Genomic DNA, 20,357 nt, shown 5'->3' on the forward strand with positions numbered 1-20,357 from the left:
ATGGATGGGGCGAGCTCTGACTCCTCCGGGGAACTGGTCCACAAGGGTTCCATCTGAGTTTTTCAAGCAGTTTTTTCTCATGTGTTTTCATATGGCAGTGTTGTTATACATAGAAAAAGAAGGCTCTGATCCAGTCAAGTGCAAACGACTGCACACAAAATTATGGACAAAAAAACAAAAAGTACACAAAAGTATGGACAAAAAACCCCCCACACACATTCATACACTCTCTGTGTCTCTGTCCCAGGATTATACACAGACACCACACACATTCACCCCCCCCCCCCCCCCCCCCACACACACACACACAGACTTAAAATAATGAAAATCTTTATGGAAAACATGCACTGTTACTCATTAAGACATGAAAAATGCCCCCTTTGTATTATATGTGTACAGTTTATGGCAAAATTCTTGTAGTTGGCCTCTGCTCTCTTTGCATTGCTGTGTAACCAACAGTAAAAAAAAAGATTGTACAAAAACTAAAAGAATTGGAAAGAAATTGAGAGAAGTGCATGGAGTGAATAAATACTTTAGAGTTTTTAACAGTTTTGTAGTCTGGTGTCATTTTCCCGTAACATTTCACCTCAGACTCAGGTGCAGTTTTAAGATCAGGTGAGTACACATACAACACACCTAATTATCAGATGGCGGACACAGGGATGAAAACAATAGCCGATGGGAGGGTTATCATTGAGGTCACAATGCTGAGGGCTTAGTCGGACAGATCTACGTCCTCTATGCTAACACCTTATGAAATCTCATTATCCTGTTGATGGAGCTAATGCCCAAACTGCTGATAGAGCACTAATACACAAATGGCTTATAAATAGCTATAGGAGAATACATTGGGGCCTCACAGAGGCCTATAGGCCAAATGAAATTTGGCTGCAATAGGCAATGGGGTTTGGGGTATTTAGTCTGTATTTATTTTTTGTCATTCAGCAGTTGACATGAGAGACCCTCTCAAAGTGAACTAGAATATTTAAAAAAATATATACATACAAAACTGAGATGAGAAACGTGAGTTTTAGCCCATTCTAGAAAACAGACAAATTCTTCAAAATCCATGTTGAGCTGTTGTGCCATCGCCTCCAGATGGCGGTACATTGCTGAGAATAGTCTTGTCAATGGAAAAGTCTCTGCTTTGCTTTGCTTTAACACAGTCTTTATTTATGATAGATAGGTGACTTTTGCACAATAATTACCCTTTTTGAAAAAATGCTTTGTTTCCCTTCTATCTCGTGGGTCAGCCAATGCATGTGGTGTTGTGTGTGAGGAAACACATGCCTGCGGGTGTGATGCTGACCTAAGTCAGCTCTGCAGGAACAGAATTGATGCAATACACTTTGAAATTCCGGTGTGGCCATCAAAGTTCTCGGTGACTCAGTATGACAGAGGAAGAGCGACAGCGAGTAATGTAGATATGTTTAACGATATAAAATGTTTTGTATTTATTTTAACAATGAACAAATAGATCGTTCACTGTCATTGATGACAGTATGTCGATAACAGAGTTCGGGTAGGCCTAATTTATTTAAGACTATTTTTACTAAAAGAAACACGCGGCGCGAAGATGGACGCAAATTTCACGGAAACGTTAGACGACTTTATGGAAAGTGCATTGGTAACGTGGGTATGTAGTGAAAAAAAAACTAAAAAACATTTCTGTTATATAGGCCATACGGCATTTGACCTAATTTACAACCAGTAGCCTACAGGTTAAGATAAGTTAACCTCCACCAATAATGTAGTTCGCTACTGTTTTATCATTCCTCAGAGATGTAACATCCAGAGTTACCTACTTTCAGATGTCTTCTTGAGTGGAATTAGTATTGATCGGTGAAAGGATGTGTAGTACTTTCCATACCGCGGAAAAGGATGGGGTTTATGCATGAGTTGGCATGTTATTAGTTATAGAAACGGGTTAACCATACCAGACCCTCTGACAGAACTTCTGCTTTTCCCGGCTTCAAATATTTTTTGCTTCCTTTTGCTTCCCCACTAAGCCATGGCAACTGATAGGTGTTTTTAAAAGAGACTAACAAACAGCCAGTCTTTTGATATATTTAGGCAGATGCCTTCTTTCACCTGTGTCTTGTGTTTTAATATTGGGTATGGAATTGTCAAAGTGGCATTATTGCCTAAATGTGGAGTTATATATTTCATTATATTATTAAAATGTTATAAAACACTGTTTCTCCCAGGTGCGTCTCTTTGAAGATGTGGTGGGTGGGGAAATGACTAACCCCTCAGCCCACCAGTACATGGAAGTGAACTCTATCTCCCAGAATGTACTGAAAATATATAAAAGACTCACAAATGGAATCTATCTCAATGAAATCATGAGGATCATGTAAGTTAGAAAATAGGCCCTATTTGAAAATATGAAAAGTTTAAAACACAGGCCATTAGCATAACTTTTCTCTTTTTAAAAAGGCTTTATGTAGGCCTATATTTTATACAGCAATTGTAATAAAACAATGACCTCTTTGAAATGAGCAATATGGCTTTATATATTTGTGGGACATCTGCACCCCAAAACCAAACATTTACTCATGGCAAATATCCTGTTATAGTGACCCAAATCCAAAAGTCGAACAGATCTACCGCAACGTGAATGAGGACAAGATTCTGAGAGTGCAGAATTTCTCTGTCCTGAACCGGCACTTGCGCTCCTACTACCAGGTGAGGCACAGGGAGGAATGGCGTGGCTGTCAGATTAGGGGGCTTATAGGGTATATTAAGCTTGTCTAATGTGATGATTAGCCTAATGTAAACAAAAAGGTTGCATTGTAACAATGATTCCCACAAATCATAAGTTGTGAGTCCCCTATATAGCTCACATTTGTGTATTTAAATATATAAAAGGTGTGTATAGCAGCATTCGTAGTTAGCACTTGTAAATAGGAATGTTTGTGTCGCCTGCTGAGTACACAGAACTATTGTTATTCATGGTTGCTAACTGGTCGTTTTTGTGGTTTCACTTCTTCTTTTGAACTTCCGCGTTGGCAGGCGTTTGGTTGCATTTATCACAGTTTTAAAAAAGTGATGTTTATTAGGCTGAAAACAACACACGGTCATTCAATGCCTTGTATGCTCAAGTTACATGAACATACACCTGTATGTGTATTCCATGTACACTTCCATTTCTACATTAGGCCTACTTTGTTCATGGTGGAATTACAGTCACACCACCAGTGTGTCACCTGTAATATTACTCCAAACCTGGATTTGTGTATGTATAGTGTGTCAGTACCAGCAGGTTACAATTGGAAAATCTGTCTGCCTCTCCTCAGGAGAATCTACAACAATTGATTCTGATGCCCCTTCCAAATATTGCCATTTTAGGACGAGATCCTCTCACAGGTAGCCTATGCTTCTACCCATCTGGTCAGTTTCAGCTGTAACACTTACTGCCACTGTATGTAAGACCTGTGTAATAGCACAGACTAGATGTAAAAAGCAATATAGAACACAACAGAACCTATACCCTAACTCAATGTTAATGATGTTTGTGTTTTCCTACTGTTAGAGGGGGCTGTGGAGGAACTGAGGAGATTGCTTCTGCTGTTACTTGGCTGCGCTGTGCAGGTTCAGATCTGATGTATTCCTCACTCATGCACCATATGTACATTTAAGGAACTCAAATCACTTTTGTCCGTTATTTGTTTTCTCTCTACGTATGACATCAATGTATTATCTGCCCTTCAGTGTGAGAGGAAAGAAACCTTCATCCAGCAAATTCAGGAATTGGACATTGAAACTCAGACAGCTATCGCTATGTGCATTCAGGAGGTCAGGACTACAGTTTATGGATTTACATTGAGAAATATACTGCCTGTCGGTTTTCTAGTTATTTAATCATGAAAGTAGATTTTTCTTATGCTGATACAAAAAATGGCATCCTACTGCAACTCAAACCCAGCTTATATATCAGCGTAATTGTATGTTAGATAGCTCCAAAGCAATAACATGACAGGACATGAATACACGACATAACAAGTGGTTTGTGTTTTCTGTTGAATTTAAATTATATGTTAGTCTGTTGAATAGCAAAATGTCTATTTGACTAGTCATTGAAACAGATGCTGCCACCATATGTATGTATGTTGATGATGCCACTACTACATTTGACATGAAAAGGCCTGATGCAATGTGATTTTAACGCCAGTTTGGTTTGGTTTGCAGGTGACCCAGGACCCGCGTGCGGTGCTGCCACTGCAGTATGCTGAGCTGTGTGGGCTGCAGATAGAGGAGATCCAGAGCCTCTTCAGCATCATGGCCAAACAGATTCAGGGCCTGCTCTCTCAGAGGGACACCCAACTGGAGGTAAACAAGCACTGGGGAGCTTCACAGCTCAAAGTTCAATAGTAACAAGATAATGTAGAACAATATGATGGTGTGGTACTGTTTTTTTTTCCATCAAAGCCTCTAACAGGATTTTACATGTTACTTGTAGTCTATATCTTGTATCAATAGAGCTTTGCACATAGGCTTAATATAGAGATCAGTTCTGTGTGGTCTGGTACTACAGATACAGGTCAGCACTCTGTAGTATGCACTGGTATTTATGGTAATACACATATACCCACTCTAATTGTGTTCTCTCTCTTTCTCTCTCTCTCTCTCTCTCTCTCTCTCTCTTTCTCTCTCTCTCTCTCAGAGGATTGCAGAGTTGTGTCAGGAGCGTGAATCCTCTCAGTCACATTCGGCGCCCCCTACTGGCTTTGGAGACAGCCCACCAGAAGGGCTCAATGTGCAGCTGGCTGACTGCAAGGCCAAGCTGCGGCGCCTTAAACAGGAGCTGTGAGTGTGAATGTGTGTGTGTGTGTGTGTGTGTGTGTGTGTGTGTGTGTGTGTGTGTGTGTGTGTGTGTGAAGCTGTATAATGTAGTGATGAATAGTATTATTTTGTCAGAGATTATTATAATACTTAATCATAATTAAAGACTATAGAATGTAATTATTCAAGTGTCGATGTACCTTGCAGGGAAGACAAAGGCGATCAATTACTGGACTATAAGCTGGAGATTCAAACTCTGGAGGGGGAACTGAAGAAACTACAGCAAGAGGTAATTTAATTAGACTCAGGGCTCCATTTGTTTAGTTGTCTTACAATAACCTTTTCATAAGCTGTTTTGGAAAAAAGAAATAATGAACATTGTCAACGGCTATAATTGAGTTATGCGCTTTAATGATAGACCAGAGAATGAAGCATTGCAGAGTGCCTCTATCGTTTTTGTGTGTCCTCTAACTTAGTGTGTGATTCATGTAATACATCTTGTCTGTGTGCGTGTATGTGTTCAGAACCGGACCTTGCAGGGGGAGTCGCGCGTGAGCCGAGGCCTCCGTGATGAGCTGGACTGTCTACGAGACCGGGCCGCCAAGGCCGAGCAGCTACAGGCGGAGCTGAAGTCCTGCACACACCGACTGCGCAGCCTCGACCTCTGCCGCACACAGCTGAAGGTCAGAGGGCAGGGGGTCACCAGATTAATGCAGCTCACCCATGACTTTACAGGGAGGGTTACGTAAACTGTAATGATTTTCTGAATAGTGAATAAACATGTTGTGAATCAATATGAGGAGTTGCATTTCAAGTAAAACACAATGCAAGAAATGTTTTGCTCGATGTTTTGCTTGATCTGTGTGATAATATATGTATAAGTGCCATTAGTTGTGCAATATGAAGATTCTTCACCAACAGAACAATGGGTGTGTTTTAATTTACTATAGGATGGAATACACAGAATGTATTACATAAAAAGACTACCGAAGATTGACATTGGTGGTCGGACATGTGTTCTGGACCACCTCCTCTCCTCAGTGGGACTTGATTCAGTGTGTCTGTGCCATTGCAGGAGCAGCAGCAGTATTGCACCACCCTGCAGGAGAACAAGGCTTTGCTGGAGGAGCAGCTGGCTGATGCCCGGGCACGATGCTCTGCTCTACGGGAGCTTGAGAGGGACAATTTTTTGCTCCGGCAGAAGCTGATGGATCTTGAAGGCGTAAGTACTGTGCACAGATATAGCATACAGTAGCACCGTGCACAGATACAGCAGTGTATCATTTTATTGCTTTATACCTAGAGCCCTGTGGCTCAGTGGCTCTGGCGTTTGCTCTGTTCCTCGGAGGTATTTGAAGAACACAGGAAACATAGGTGATGTCACAGAGGAAGTCATCTTAGTATGGGGGAGTCAACTTTCAGTTTCTGTCACAGTGGATTTAAAATACAGCCTTAATCCTCCACAAGTTTCGCTTACAATTTAGACAAAGGATATAAGAGCGAAACTAGGGACTTATTGCCCACATGCATAGATAGTTATCAGTTACATATCAAACCAAGTGAAACAAGATTCATTACAATATATTAGTGATACCCAGCCTCATTTATGCAAAGTGTCCTCTGGGCCTGTGGGATTTCTATATTATAGGAGGTTTGTCTCTCAGTACAACCCAGCTGCAACTAATTGAGTGAACATAATGAATTAATTAATGGAAATGAATGGATGCAGATGTGTAAAAGTATATGACATAAATATTTTTTTCCAGTCCAAAAAAGAAATGAGGGACAGTGTTAAAACGCATTCAGAGCCTGCCAACTCCAACACCAACACATGTTTATTTGCGTGTGTCTGTGTGTGTTTGTGTTTTTATGTGTGTGTGTGTGTGTGTGTGTGTGTGTGTGTGTGTGTGTGTGTGTGTGTGTGTGTGTGTGTTTGTCAATGTGTGTGGTGTCTGTTTATAATCCTAGGAGCGAGACACAGAGAGACAGAGGGTTGACGAGCTCTTAGAAATAAACATGAGCCTGCAGTCGGAACTGAAGTCGGAGCTAAAACATAGTCATGTTGTCACTCATCATTTCCACCAATCAGAGGTGGAGTCTGATGAAGATCAGGCTCCAGAGCAAGGTCAGCATCACACAGCTTTTTCTCTTCCACAAGCTGTTTTTGACCGAGTGTTAAAGCTGTCACTGTAGCCAGATGCAGAAGTGTGCCCAGCAATTTCCATTGAAAATCTGAACAGATGGGGTACGCATTCCATTCAAAATGGAAAGAGACATGTTATTTTGTGATCCGTCTTAACTCTTAATCAACAGCTGTCTCTCACAGTCTGCCCTGCAGCCCCCGTCTCTTGTCTCTTTGCCCCCTGCGCCATCTCTGTGTCTCTCTCTCTCTCTTCCAGATCTGAAGCCGTTGAGTGTGGAGGTGGACGAGGCCTCCAGCCTGCGACTCCTGGGAGCCGAGAACGAGAACGCCGAGCTGCGGAGGCGGCTGGAGCTGCTGCAGGCCGAGCGAGAGGTCAGGGGACCAGAGGTCACTGCTACTGTAGAGCAAGCAAAGGGAGAGGTCAGAGAGGGAACATAGGAAGGGCTTCCTGGCCCTGCAGTGCGGACGGACAGCGTAGATTTGTAGACTGAGGAAGAGAGAATGTTGTGCTCCCAGAGGCTTTTGTTGTGGAGAGATCAAAGTGGATGATGCTTAGAGCATGTGGGGACATGTTTAAATATTCATCAGAGATGATCAAAATATCTGAAGACTATCTGAAGACTTGGCGGCAAATTACCAAGGTTACGAAGGCTATTGTATAACTCTTCTGGTGATATAGCTTCAATATGCTGTCACAATGTAAAACATACTGTCTACTCTGTGAAGATCTTTTTTCAATCAATAAGAGGTTATTTCCAAGAAATTATCGAAATGCTAGTCAGTTATAGTACATAACTGATGTAGTGTCTACATCCAGACATATTGAGTGAGGAAGGGGATACTTTCCTCTGAATGGAATACTGCTCCCTCACAAACAAAATTGTTATAATTTAGAGCACTATTGTAGTGGGTACTTAACACCTCTGGAGAGAGAGAAGGCGTGGTCACTCAAACCGCAGGTTTCCGTGAGCACTGGCTGAAGTGATTGCCAGTGCGGTCAGAACTGAATGCATTTCATCAAGGCTGGCTGTGGGGAAATGTTTGCTGTAATCCTCGTCTTGTGAAAAGCATGTCTTCACTGTGCCTTTACTGAAAGACGTGGACGTGACCCCAAAGGTTACTGTTTGGACTCCTCACATAATCAACACAGGTTGCAATAGACAGTGGGCAGAGTAATGTGGATGACTGTATAGAGTATTGTCATTGTATTGGTGTGTAGATATCACTGTGTCAACATTTCATATGGACCCTTTCAACAATAAAAACAAAAACAATGCTTGAACGTTCTATTTGGGCCCCAATCTACTTCCTCTGCATTAAGATAACATATGGAATGTTAAAACGGAAGTCTTGTGGGGCCAACTATGATGCTGATAATGGAACTCTCTTGAAAGGGTCTATAAGAAGTCATTTGTTGTTATATTATCAAATGTAAATTGGAATGTTTTACCTCAAAGAAATTGAAGGAGGAAGAATAGAGCAGGTACTCTGGTTACACTGTGTCAGAAAGCATGTTGAGATATTTTAGCTCAGCAGCTTTTTGTGGCTTTTGCATCGAACCATACTGTATATCAAAACCTAAAAATCTGATGTGCGATTAGAAAAGCAAAATATAATATTGTTTGTCATGGCAACACTTTCAATATGCTGTATGAGTGGGGTAAGTTAAATACTCTTCTGGATGCTTTTGTCAGGGATCGCTGATCATTGTCATTGTCAATGCAAAAATGAATAGTATCTTCAGCGTATTGCGTAAGAACCTGATTTATAGTCAACATCACAGTTTCGTCTCCTCAGTTCACCTCAGGCTCTTTATTATGCATCTTTGTCTTACCTTAAACCATTGGCAATTTCATTTTCCCCATGCTCCAGGGCAAAGTTATTACTGCAATTTAAAAAGGTTGTTAAAAACTTAATTTAATAATCGCCTAAATTAATGGTTGACAGCACATTATGAGTTAATAGAATTTGAAAGTATTTATTGCCCTTATTAACAAAAAAATCAGTCCTTTCTTTAGGTCTCCTGTGTCTTCCTTCCTATGTTGATTTCTCTGAAGAGAGCTATAATTCATATCCTGAGGACAAACTCAAATGATATTGTGACAGTTCCTACAAGCCAGCGCCTTAAACTGGTTATGTCTACAAACATATTGCATTTTGGGCTTATCAACGTGATGAGATTATTGCTTTTGAATGCTGTAGGACACTGGCGAGGATATGAGGGAGGAGCTTCAGAGGCAGATGGATCGACTGCGTTGCCTGGAAGAGGAACATCAGAGCACCCTGAGAGAGGTGAGATGGAGCGGGCTGACAAAACAACAACACGAGTTCAAACAAGCGGAAGAAAGACAGAACTATCCCCCAGAGGAGCCTGCCATGTTATTCCCAGCAGTTCACGCAACCAATGTTTTATCTCCCAGTTTCAGAACATGAAGAACGAAAACGCCAGCCTGAAAAAGTCTCTTGAACAACTGAAGACAAAACATGAGCTTATCGATGCCGAAGACGAGAAGGGAGAGTCTCCGAAGAGGGAGAAGAGAGGCACTCCGAGAGGAGAGGGGGAGGGAAAGGATACGAGAAAAGAGGAGAAACTCAGGGTGGATGAAGAGAAAAGAGGGGATGACATAATCAGAGTGAAGAGAGAGGATGGAGAGGGGGAAGAGGTCTTTGACCAGAAAGAAAGGAAGGATGACAAAGGGGTGATGGAAGTCAAAACTAAAGACAGAGGCGAAGCTGAAGGGGAGAAGGAGATGGAAAGAGAAAAAGAGAAAGCGCCCGTCTCCCCAAAAGAAACGAGGGAGGAAGAAGAAAACAAGACGGAAGACAAAGCACCCAATCTAGAGAGGACAGATGAAGAGAAGAAAGAAGTGGATCCCGTGCTAAGTATCAACACCAGCCAACTCACTGCCCAGCTCCAGGAGGCCCAGGAAGAGGCTGATCGGCAGGCGGCCGTAGCCCAAGACCTGCGCACCAAGCTGGGGGAGCAGAGCAAGAAGGCCTGGGAGGCTGAACAGCGGCTGGTGGTCCTTGAAGCCCAGACTCAGAGGCTGCGGAAGTCGGCAGAGATGCTGACTGACACCAGGAAACAAATGGAGGTAGTATGCCAGTTACGTGTCAATCAAAATAAGAAATTCACAGATAGACTGGGGCTGCTGTGTTAACCAAATAAAGAGCTGACTTGAGTGTTATAGAGGTCTTCTGAACTGAGTCTTAGGGAAGATTGTTCTCTATGTGAAACCTGTCAGAGCGCCTTTTATTGGCAAATTGCTATCCACCAGTCCATCACAGAACCACACAGCATGATATGTCATTACATGTCAGTCAAACAGTTACTGCTGGTTGTGAGAAGAATAGACAGAGTAGGTCGAGCGGGTGGTTTTGCAGCCTTGATGCGGCTCAGCCAACGGCAGACTCTGCTACCGGTTTTCCCCGTTTGACCTCTTGACCTCTGCCACAGGCCCTTCAGAGCGAGTCGCTGCAGATGGAGGAAGAGCTGACACGGCTGCGCAGCCAGGTGGAGGTGCACAAGATGGAGGCGGCGGTGATCGCGCAGCTGGAGGGCGAGCGGGCGGCGCTGGAGAGGGAGAGGGAGGCCCTGAGGGCCACGCTGGAAACGCTCAGGGCTGCGGCGCGCAAGGTGGGACCGGAACACGCCACAGCGCTTCACTTATCACAGCTAATCACTCCGATAATACTTACAAACAGACACTTATCAAAGTTTTATGTTATATTAGTGTAGTAAATGTGATTCCCAGGGCAATTACCTAGCTGAATGAAAAGTGATTTTTTGTTTCTGTACCTATTTCTGTGAAGGCCATCTTTGTGAAGCCACTGCTGTGACTATGTATGAATTATTGATATTCTATTTTACAGTGTTTAGTTTGAGGTTCAATTACACTCTGTTTGGTCAGGAAGGTTGTATCAGATTAAATTTTTTTTTATGGCTTAACTGCTTGTGACCTGATCACGAACCTCACAGAGTGACCAGCTGGAGCTGACCAATCAGACGCAGAGGGCGGAGCTGGAGCGGCTGGCCCGTGGCCTGGAGTCGGCGCGGCGTCGCGAGGAGGAGCTGGAGGCCGAGCTGCGCGAGTCCGGCCTGGAGGCCGAGTCGTCGGCGCGCTTGCGCGACCAGGCGCTGCTGGAGGCGTCGCGGCTGGAGGCGGAGAAGGAGACCCTCCAGGGCCAGCTGGACGGCCAGCGGCGCGAGCAGCGGCAGCGGGAGCGCGAGGCCGCTCGGCTCCGCCAGCAGCTGGAGAGCACCACCTCCGCCCTGGAGCACAGCAACCAGCGCGCCTGCAGCCTGGAGGCAGAGCACAGGTCTGGGGCCAGCGCTGCACAGTGGCACACCAGAGACAAATAAACATTCAAATCGAATAAAATAAACAACAGCATAACAAGGGAATAGGTTTTTTAGGACGTGGAATTTTAAATTTGTCTGTTACAGCACTTTTGGGGGATTAGAACTGTATTTTTTCAACTTTCATTGATTGCGCTGTTGGTTGGTCCACGGGAGGCGTGAATCGTTTGTCTTTTTAATGGTGGCGCAACCAATTTTGAAAATAGCCCAGTTTGCAGTCCTACACATTGTAATGCTATTTAACAGGGCCTTTGTTTCTTTAGACCTTGACATGAGGCCATTTGTAAGTCATGTCCTGACTCCCCATCTGTCTCTCACACTCTTTCTTTCCCTCCCTCTTTCTCTCTATTCCTCTGTAAAGGCGGGCTTGCCAGGAGATTTCACATCTAAAAGAGCTCAGTTCCAAACGGCAGGATCTTGAGCGGGAAATTCAGAGCCTTACAGTGCAGAACACAGAGGGGAGAACCCAAATCGGCACCCTCACTCAGGTCCGTGGGATAAAGAGCTCAAGCAGGGTTGTGTGCTGTGTGTTGTTTTGCAAGCTGCCGAGAAAAATGTCCTTGTATTTCCCCAACACAGGAGCTGGCCAATGAGAAGATTCGCTCTCAGGAGCTGACCAATCAGGCGGCGGAGCTGACTAATCAGGTGGTGGAGCTAACCAATCAGGTGGCAGAGTTAACCAGTCAGGTAGCAGAGCTGACCAATCGGGCTGCTGAGATGACCAATCAGGCGGTGGAGCTGACCCAGAAGCTGGAGCAGTCGGAGGCCGATCTCAAACTGGCCATCGCCTCAGCCCAGAAACAGCCCGAGCAGCAGCAGCCTGTGGTGGAACCAGAGCCAAGTGCCAAGGTGACGCAAGCCACCGAACCAGACGCCCAGACCTCGCCACCCGCGGCAGCCCAGCATGTCTCACTGCAGAGCGGGCAGCCCAGTTTGGAGGTCCCTGCGGTGGGCCCTCAGATCTCCAGAGAGGCTGAGCTGACCGGGGGCAGACTGTCCAGAGACCACAGCCCGTCCAGCGCCGAGCACAACGAGAGGCTGATCGATGTGGAGAGAGAGGTGTGCTTGTGCATACATGTTAACTCTAAACATCAGCTGCTACATCAAAGTGCACACTTTCGTCATGAAACGTCAGTAGTTATAACGACAGCAACAATGACTTTGGTGTACAGCTAAAGAAAGCACCAAAAGGAAACTCACTTTTTCCCTCTTTTGTGCCATTAATAGAATGACATCTCAATATGTAGTCCTTTCTGACCTTCAGTCTCTAACCCTTCCCAGAATGCCTCTCTTCAGAAGGAGCGGGAGGCCCTGCAGGCCCAGCTGTCCCAGTGTCAGGTGACCTGCACTGGGTTAAGGGAGCAGCTGGACACCTTGCAGCGCCACTCCATCTCCCTGCAGGAGAACTGTGCCAACCTACAGGCCCTCAACACCAAACTGCAGGTGTGAAGCTTTATACAGAGTTCCAACACCATATGACATTCCTTATACACTCAGAACAGTTACTGAAGGCACTTATGGCAAACTAGCAGCGCAGGCATTTAAATTCAAAACTGTACATCTGACTGCAGATGCAGAAGATTTCAGCAAAACCATGTTGTAGGCCTTTAATAGACAGTATGTAGCAATTTGCCAACTGTATTGTTAGGCATATTTTAGAGGCAACTAGAACTGGTATCATCTTAATCATTTCTTGCTATACCTATGTGAAGAGGGCAGCCAATTAGCTGTCTAGAATATGTGCTATGCAGTTTCTTGTGGTTTGTTAAAAAAAAGCTCACTATATAGCCAAAAGGCATGAGTTAGCACTTTACCAAGACTTTTATCAGTGCCATCTGTTCTGTTTGTAGTGCTTGTAAAGTTTTTGCGGTTCTTTTCTGTCGTTAGATAGTGCTAGTTTTCACCCAACAGCCTTTGATGCTGCTTGAAATACGAAGATGCAGTAACTAAAACTGATGGTCATCTGTGGTTGACCCTGTTGTTTGAACTGTTTAGGTGGAACAGGCGACGCTGAGTACCCAGCATGCCTCAGTGATGGCCCGCTACAGCGAGACTGAGGCCCGCTGCGCCGCCCTGGAGGCGGAGTCCAAGGTGTGGGTGAAGGAGAAGGCGGAGTGCATGCTGCAGTTGGAGTCTCTGAGGCGGGACCACGAGAGATTGACAGCTCTGCAGCAGCGTCAGGAGGTGGAGCTGGAGGAGCTCCTGGCCAAGCACAGCCAATTAAAAAGCAGCAGCCGCACCCAGGAGGCCCAGTTCAAAGAACTGGAAGCAAGGTAAGGACAAACTTGTCGGGAGTCATATCTGATGCACTCAGAGACTCATGAAAATGTGCATAATGCCCCTGATTACTCTTTTTTAAGCATGCGGCGAGCATCTGTTTTTTCCCTGTTTGACAACTAGCTTGTATGATTAGCAGTAAACATGCATAGCCTGTTCCCATCTGGATAATCACATCCTGTTAAAAGCTGGTCTCCGGAAGAAGGAGAAGGGGCGCTAACGTGATGAGACACCTGCGTGCTTTTATTCCCCAGATATCAGAAGCTGCTGGAGCGCAAGAGCCAGCTGGAGCGCGGAGAGGAGGCCGTCCAGGCGGAGCGGGAGAGGATGGAGAGGAGCGCCCAGGAGCAGATGGAGAGAGAGAGGGAGCTGGAGAGACTCCGAGCGGACATTGACAGGTCAGAAGAGACAGACTCAGCCACGAGTCGGCTGGGACCGAGAGTGGCACTGCCACATCACAGCAGAGGATGAACAGGGGCGAAAAAACATATTGTCAATCCAATTATCTGCCTCATCCTCCTCTTCCCATTATCCGCTTCATCACATCTTTATGCTCCTCTTCTTTCTCTTTCCTCACCTGAATCAAAGCATCCATCCATCCATCCATCCATCCATCCATCCATCCATGTCAATCCCATGATCATCTTTCCATCCCGCCTGTATCCACTCCTACTTTCCCTCCCTTCATCTAGCCTGCCAATCAAGCGTTTAATCTCTCACATGTGTGCATCCCTCCAGTAATCTCTATCCATCCATCCATCCATCCATCCATTCACTCCTTCCCGCCGTCCCTGTCCTTTGTCAGGTTCCAGGCCCTGCAGAGGGAGTGGGTTCAGGTGCAGTCGGAGCTGCTGGCCCAGGGCTCGGTTGTGCGGGCAGAGCTGAACTCGGCCCAGTTGGAGCGCACCCGCCTGGAAGGGGAGCTCAGCACACTCAAGGAGCAGAACCAGAACCTGGACCTCAACTACGCCCGCCTGCAGAGCCAGTACCAGGTCTGTAGGCGTGTGTGTGTGTGTGTGTGAGAGAGAGACTGTTTGTGTGTGTAGAGAGAGATAGATAGGGAGGCAGGAGGTGAGGGGTTCTCATCAGCATTCTGAGAACATTTCAGTCACACACACACACACACACACACACACACACACACACTCACACATTCATGCACACACTTGCCAAATGGGCTCCTTTTCATAAGAGATTCCCTATCAGCTGTTGCCTAGTGACCGCAGGGTGGCTTTGGGTGCATGGAAACAAACACGAAATGCAAAGCAACTGTCTCCTGGAGGAGAGCTGGCTCGCCCGCCGCAGAAATCAAAGGGCATTTTCACAGAAGATTCTTCATTAAACATCAGTTTGTGTGAAAATAATAGGCTCAGTCTGAACTTAATAAACCCTCTGTTGAAGTTAGAAATGGCATATTAGGAGAGGAAAAGATGAAGCGTGTGGAATATTGATTGCCTTGCTCCTTTGTGACTGTGTGGTCAGGTGCTTTGCAATTCCAATTAAGTGTACCCCTCTGGTGATTAACGTTTTGGAAACGTTTTGGTGCATTTCAATGAAAAATGACATCTTGATAGCTCATGTGCATGTGCAGTCTCCCAAACCCCCATTAAGAGCAACACATAGTCAGAGATCAATTAAGTGGTCTCTGATAAATACACTTCATTTTTAGTAGTCAGGTGAGCGTGTGTGAGAGAGAGAGAGTGTGTGCATGTGTGTGCATGTGGTATCTGTTTCTTATGAACCCTTCTTTCGTGTGTGTGTGTGTGTTTGATGCAGCTTCTAACGCAGCTGAAAGGGAACATGGAGGAAGAGAACCGGCACTTGGTGGACCAGAACCAGAGTCTGTCTCGGGAGAACAGGACTCTAATGGAGCGGAGCCTCGAGAACCGAGAGGAGCACCACACGCAACAGAGAGAGTACCAGTACGTGATGTCAGAGCGCACACACACACACACATACAGTATATAAATAGATATCACACACACACACGCACATACAGTATATATATATATATATATATATATATAGTATATATATAGATATCACACACACACACACACACACACATACAGTATATATAAATATATATATATATATATATATATATATATATATATATATATTTATATATATAGATATCACACACACACACGCACATACAGTATATATAAATATATATATATATATATATGTATAGTATATATATAGATATCACACACACACACACACATACAGTATATATATATATATATATATATATATATATATATATATATATATATATATATATATATATATATATATATGTATTTATAGATATAGATATCACACACACACACACAGCCACTCACGCTGACAAACACAGACAGCCAGCAGAGAGAGTACCTGTACGAGATCTTAGAACACACACACACACAGACGAACACATAGACAGCCAGCAGAGAGAGTACCTGTGCGAGATCTTAGAACACACACACATACACACACACACACTGATGAACAAATAGACAGCCAGCAGAGAGTGCTTTTATTTCAAGTGTTTATGTTTGAATAGAGACATACAGATAGAGAGATTGTACCTACATGTGACCTACTGTTGACCCTGTGGGTGTACAGAAACACATGATAATATCCATTTTACAGCTGTATACTATATAGTTGTACGTACACTATATTCTATATACACACACACACACACACACAACTCACATGCACACATTCGAAACACAGAGAACACTTACATGCAGACTGCATACATATTCCCTTAAGAGAAAAAAAGGCTATTTTAGTCACACACGCATTCACATACTCTGCACACCCTACCAGCACAACTTCTCCCAACCATTATCCCAGCATGATGCTCACTGGCGCTGCCTCCTCTCTGGCATGTCTAGAGACAAGCTGAACGAGCTACGCCGTGAGAAACAGAAGCTGGTGGAGAAGATCATGGACCAGTACCGGGTCCTGGAGCCTGCTATGCCCACCCCCACCAAGGCCAAGTCAGTGAAGCTTACATCAGCCCTGTCTTCCACCCCCTCACCCCTCCCGCTCCACCCACACCTCACCCCTCCCGCTCCACCCCTACCTCACCCCCATCCTTTGCCGGACGCCTTTCCCTCTCTTGGTTCTTGCCTCCCTGTCCTCTTGTGTTTGCATCTGTTTGCTGTAATCGGCTCGCTGTCTTAAATCTCATCAGCTAGAACTGTGAGTACTCCAAGGACTGATGTGCAGGTTGTCAATCTCAAAATGACATAATCTTGTTTAATATTGAAAAGAGGAAAAATCAGCACTTTCTCCTACTTCAAAGATCAATGTCTTCATGGTCCTCTGCCACTTGCTAAAAGGCAATAAACAATGGCCAGTGTGTTATAAATGTCATCCGTTCCCAAGGCTCAACCTCCCCTATTATCTTTCACCTTTTCCTTCATATTGTCACATCGGTTTTTTTTCCTTCTCAAAAATCTCTTGTCCTTTTAGCCCTCTGTTTTTGTCACTCGTCTTCATTCTCTCGTTCTCTGTGACCTTTTTTCCCCCATCTCCCCCACTCTCTTACTCTGTCCATCTTCACCTTTACCCTCCTCTCTCTTTGTGTCGTCCATTCCTTTACTCTGACACTCATTCTTTTCCTCATTCTCGCTCCCTTTTCCTCCTCTTCCTCTCACTCCTCCCCACGCCCTGCAGGAAGAGTAACTGGATAGCCGACCGGATGAAGAAGCTGATAAAGCCGCGTGTCGGCAGAGAGGGCCGCGCTCAGTTTATCGCTTGTGGGAGTGTGGAGAACCTCGCCGACACGGGCGACATCATACACCACTCACCGTCACCTCCGCTGCAAGGTAGTGCTATCTCTCGTCACTTATCTCTCTCTCTCTTCACCTATCTTGCTCTCTCTTACACACACACACTTTTCCATCACTTTTTCTATCTCCTATTCAGAGAGACACACACACACACACACACACACACACACACACACACCCATTATCACCCATTGCTGTCTTTACCACCCCCTGTAGACTTTTCCATTGTGGTGAAAGATGAGGGAAATAACCACATTATTGTTTGTTTTTTCAACTCACACATGTACACAAACACTCACACTGATAGAGAAAGAGAAAGAGAAAACATATCTTGAAGAGGTCATCGACAGTGTGTGTATGTGGAAATGCGCTGTGTCATGGTGACCTTTTCTATTGTATTTGTTGATGGACTTCAGCGTTATATTTTATATTTATCATGAAAATGCATTTTATTACTACATGGTGTATTTTAAGTATGGAAGGACTTAACATACACTACATACAGTATATGGCTAGATTACATTTAGTCTGGCCCTGTATGTTGCTATGTTAAGAATTTCAATATTCTTAAACAAGAATTTGGAATGTTTGTCACCATTTCCAGGAACTGTTTGTCCTTCTTCCCCTTCTTCTAAGAAATAATTTTGCTGGTTTTTATGTTTGTGCTGTTGTGTACAGGTGTTTTTTTTTCAACCATTTCCTTCTAAATGTCATGGGGACCTCTGCATTTTGCCCTGTTTTCAGCTGAGCCTTTCAATAATTAAGGGGAATATTCTTGTCTTCATAAATATATCTGTAACACAAATGTATAGATTTTTTGACCAAGTCACCTCTCCCACCTCAGACCTTCGCAGTGCTCCGGCCTCCCCCACCCCCCTGCGCAGAGTCGCGTCAGCAGAGTCGGACGAGCCCCCGAAACCGGGTCAGCGCTCGGGCCGCCGCAAGCTGGGCTCGCGTCACGGCTGGGCCCTGGGCAGGGGGGGCCGCGGAGGGAGCGTCTCGCAGTCCTTCAGCCCCGGGGACCAGCGCGCCCACCCCCGCGACCACTGGCGCGCCTCGAAGGCCCTGTGGGAGGCGGAGAGCAGCCCCAGCCAGGACAGCCTGAGTGAGGAGGGCAAGGGTGAGCAACACAGCCAGGACAGCCTGAGTGAGGAGGGCAAGGGTGAGCAACACAGCCAGGACAGCCTGAGTGAGGAGAGCAACACAGGCAGGCAGGGAGGGAGGGGGAGGGGGGCACCAGGTCTAGGACACACCAGGCAGGCACTGGATGAAGCTGCTTGGGCATAATAATAGACTCATAAGCATAATAGGGGATTCATACCATCCAGCCATAACAGCCCATTATGTTCAAATTTGTTTCGACATGCCTGAGTTGAATTCTCCCTGAAGTGTAGGAAGTGAAACTGAATTTCATATACAATCCAAAGCATGATCTTTATGCTGATGATGGTGGTACATCTGGCACTAAGAGATTGTGCTTGTACATAATGTTTAATTTAAAGGCCATTTGGGTATATTTAAAACATTTATAATTCCTAACATTTTAAGTAGATGTGGCTATTTACTCGTACTATGTGTGTGTGTGTGTGTGTGTGTCTTAGCTGAAAGTGAGGACAGTCTCAGTAGAGACCTTACACCAGACCGGCAGCGCCTGTCTTCAGGAGCGGAAGGTGGGTGAAACAAAACATAACTGTTGTTTAATGGATTATGGCTTATGCAGTGCTTAAATGAAAAACAAATCTGTTTTGAATGAAAAACACTCTGTTTTGGGTGATTCAAATCTCTAAACTTGGCCTTGGTGTGGTAATACTCTTGTGCTACTCTTTATGCACATAAATGGAGAAATTTATAACCTGAGTTCTGAGGAGATCTCCCATAACAAGCTGCTTCTGCTCCTGTCTTTTACAGATGGCCCTTCAAGCAATGAGAGATCCACGGACTAGAGTGGATGTGCAGGCAGTAAACCACCACTGACCTACACACCCTTTGTGTCAGTTTAAATCAGAGCTACTGTATGCGCTTTATTGAAATGCGTTCTGGAGGGTGGAGGATTAACATGAATGACTTGAATATATTTTTTATACTACCGGTACTTGCCTTACATTCAGTATATACATCAATAAACACATTTTTGTACTGCGGCCCCAAAACAATGACGTGTATGTTTTGAAAGCAATACACTGGCTTGATTTGATTGAGTGTCATGGTTGCTAAGATAGTTGCTAGGCTCCTTATTTCTGGGCTGTACTTACTACATGTGACCATTGTGGGGCAGTGTGACAATAGGCTGTTCCATCAAACTACTTAGAGAATGGCCGTGTCTTTGCAGAAAGGGTGTCCACTCTGTATTTATGTTGAACAGCACCGCTGAAGGGGGCTTTGGGCCTGGACTCTGAGAACTGGAATGACGTTTTTTGGCCTTGACTGTGGTAATCTCATGAAGAGTGGAGCCGCTAAAACATTTGGGGAGAGGAGCTTTGACAAGCCTCCCTCAGGTGAATCGTAACTCAGACGCGACAAATGGGAGCACTAATACATCTAATGAATTACACTGCCGTCATGGTGTGTCCTCAATCAAAACACGTCAGTCGGCTAAACCATTTGTTTATGAAAGTGTGATATACGGAGGGTAAACCATCAGGACATGTCAATCATTGGACAGGCACAGTGACAAAAAACCCCCTGATATTTTGCACTGAACACTGAAAACTTTCAATTCCTCTAAATCTTTAATACAAAGCATGAAGTCCACTAAAAGTACACTCAATAATTTATCGGATTGTTCCCTTTGCGCGCATAGTGTTCAGTAGGCCAATAATGTTAGCTTATAAAACCAATGGAACATGGAAAAGATCCCCTATTCCCTTGCCCTCTCTATCCCCTCGCCTGTAGCGTTTCTGAATTATTAAGAGCTGTGCGGCTCTCTAATGCTGCTGGAGTGAGGCTCCGCAGGAAGAGCAAAAACATTCCTGTCCTCCTCAACCGTTTCTTACAG

The 20,357-nt window shown here is 44.8% G+C and overlaps 1 protein-coding gene across 2 annotated transcripts; it reads left to right on the forward strand.

The window, feature by feature from the left end:
* The first annotated feature begins 1,350 nt into the window (after positions 1-1,350).
* Positions 1,351-19,503, forward strand: ccdc88b (coiled-coil domain containing 88B). Of its 2 annotated transcripts, none has more exons than XM_042074465.1 (29): positions 1,351-1,636; positions 2,208-2,356; positions 2,580-2,688; positions 3,300-3,369; positions 3,536-3,594; positions 3,715-3,798; positions 4,192-4,332; positions 4,667-4,809; positions 4,993-5,074; positions 5,310-5,468; positions 5,861-6,007; positions 6,754-6,910; positions 7,185-7,300; positions 9,131-9,220; positions 9,349-10,023; positions 10,386-10,565; positions 10,908-11,248; positions 11,650-11,776; positions 11,868-12,347; positions 12,570-12,731; positions 13,284-13,561; positions 13,820-13,963; positions 14,371-14,557; positions 15,342-15,487; positions 16,460-16,564; positions 17,247-17,398; positions 18,207-18,524; positions 18,964-19,032; positions 19,271-19,503. In XM_042074465.1, exons 1-29 carry the CDS (start codon positions 1,577-1,579, stop codon positions 19,303-19,305), a joined length of 4,965 nt encoding a protein of 1,654 aa, XP_041930399.1. In that variant the 5' UTR covers positions 1,351-1,576; the 3' UTR covers positions 19,306-19,503. The 2 variants fall into 2 exon arrangements, with proteins under 2 accessions (XP_041930399.1, XP_041930400.1); XM_042074466.1 differs by having other exon boundaries at positions 1,352-1,636; positions 18,207-18,482.
* Positions 19,504-20,357: the final 854 nt, after the last annotated feature.

This window comes from Alosa sapidissima, chromosome 20 (assembly GCF_018492685.1).
Source record: "Alosa sapidissima isolate fAloSap1 chromosome 20, fAloSap1.pri, whole genome shotgun sequence".
NCBI classification, from domain to species: Eukaryota; Metazoa; Chordata; class Actinopteri; order Clupeiformes; family Clupeidae; genus Alosa; species Alosa sapidissima.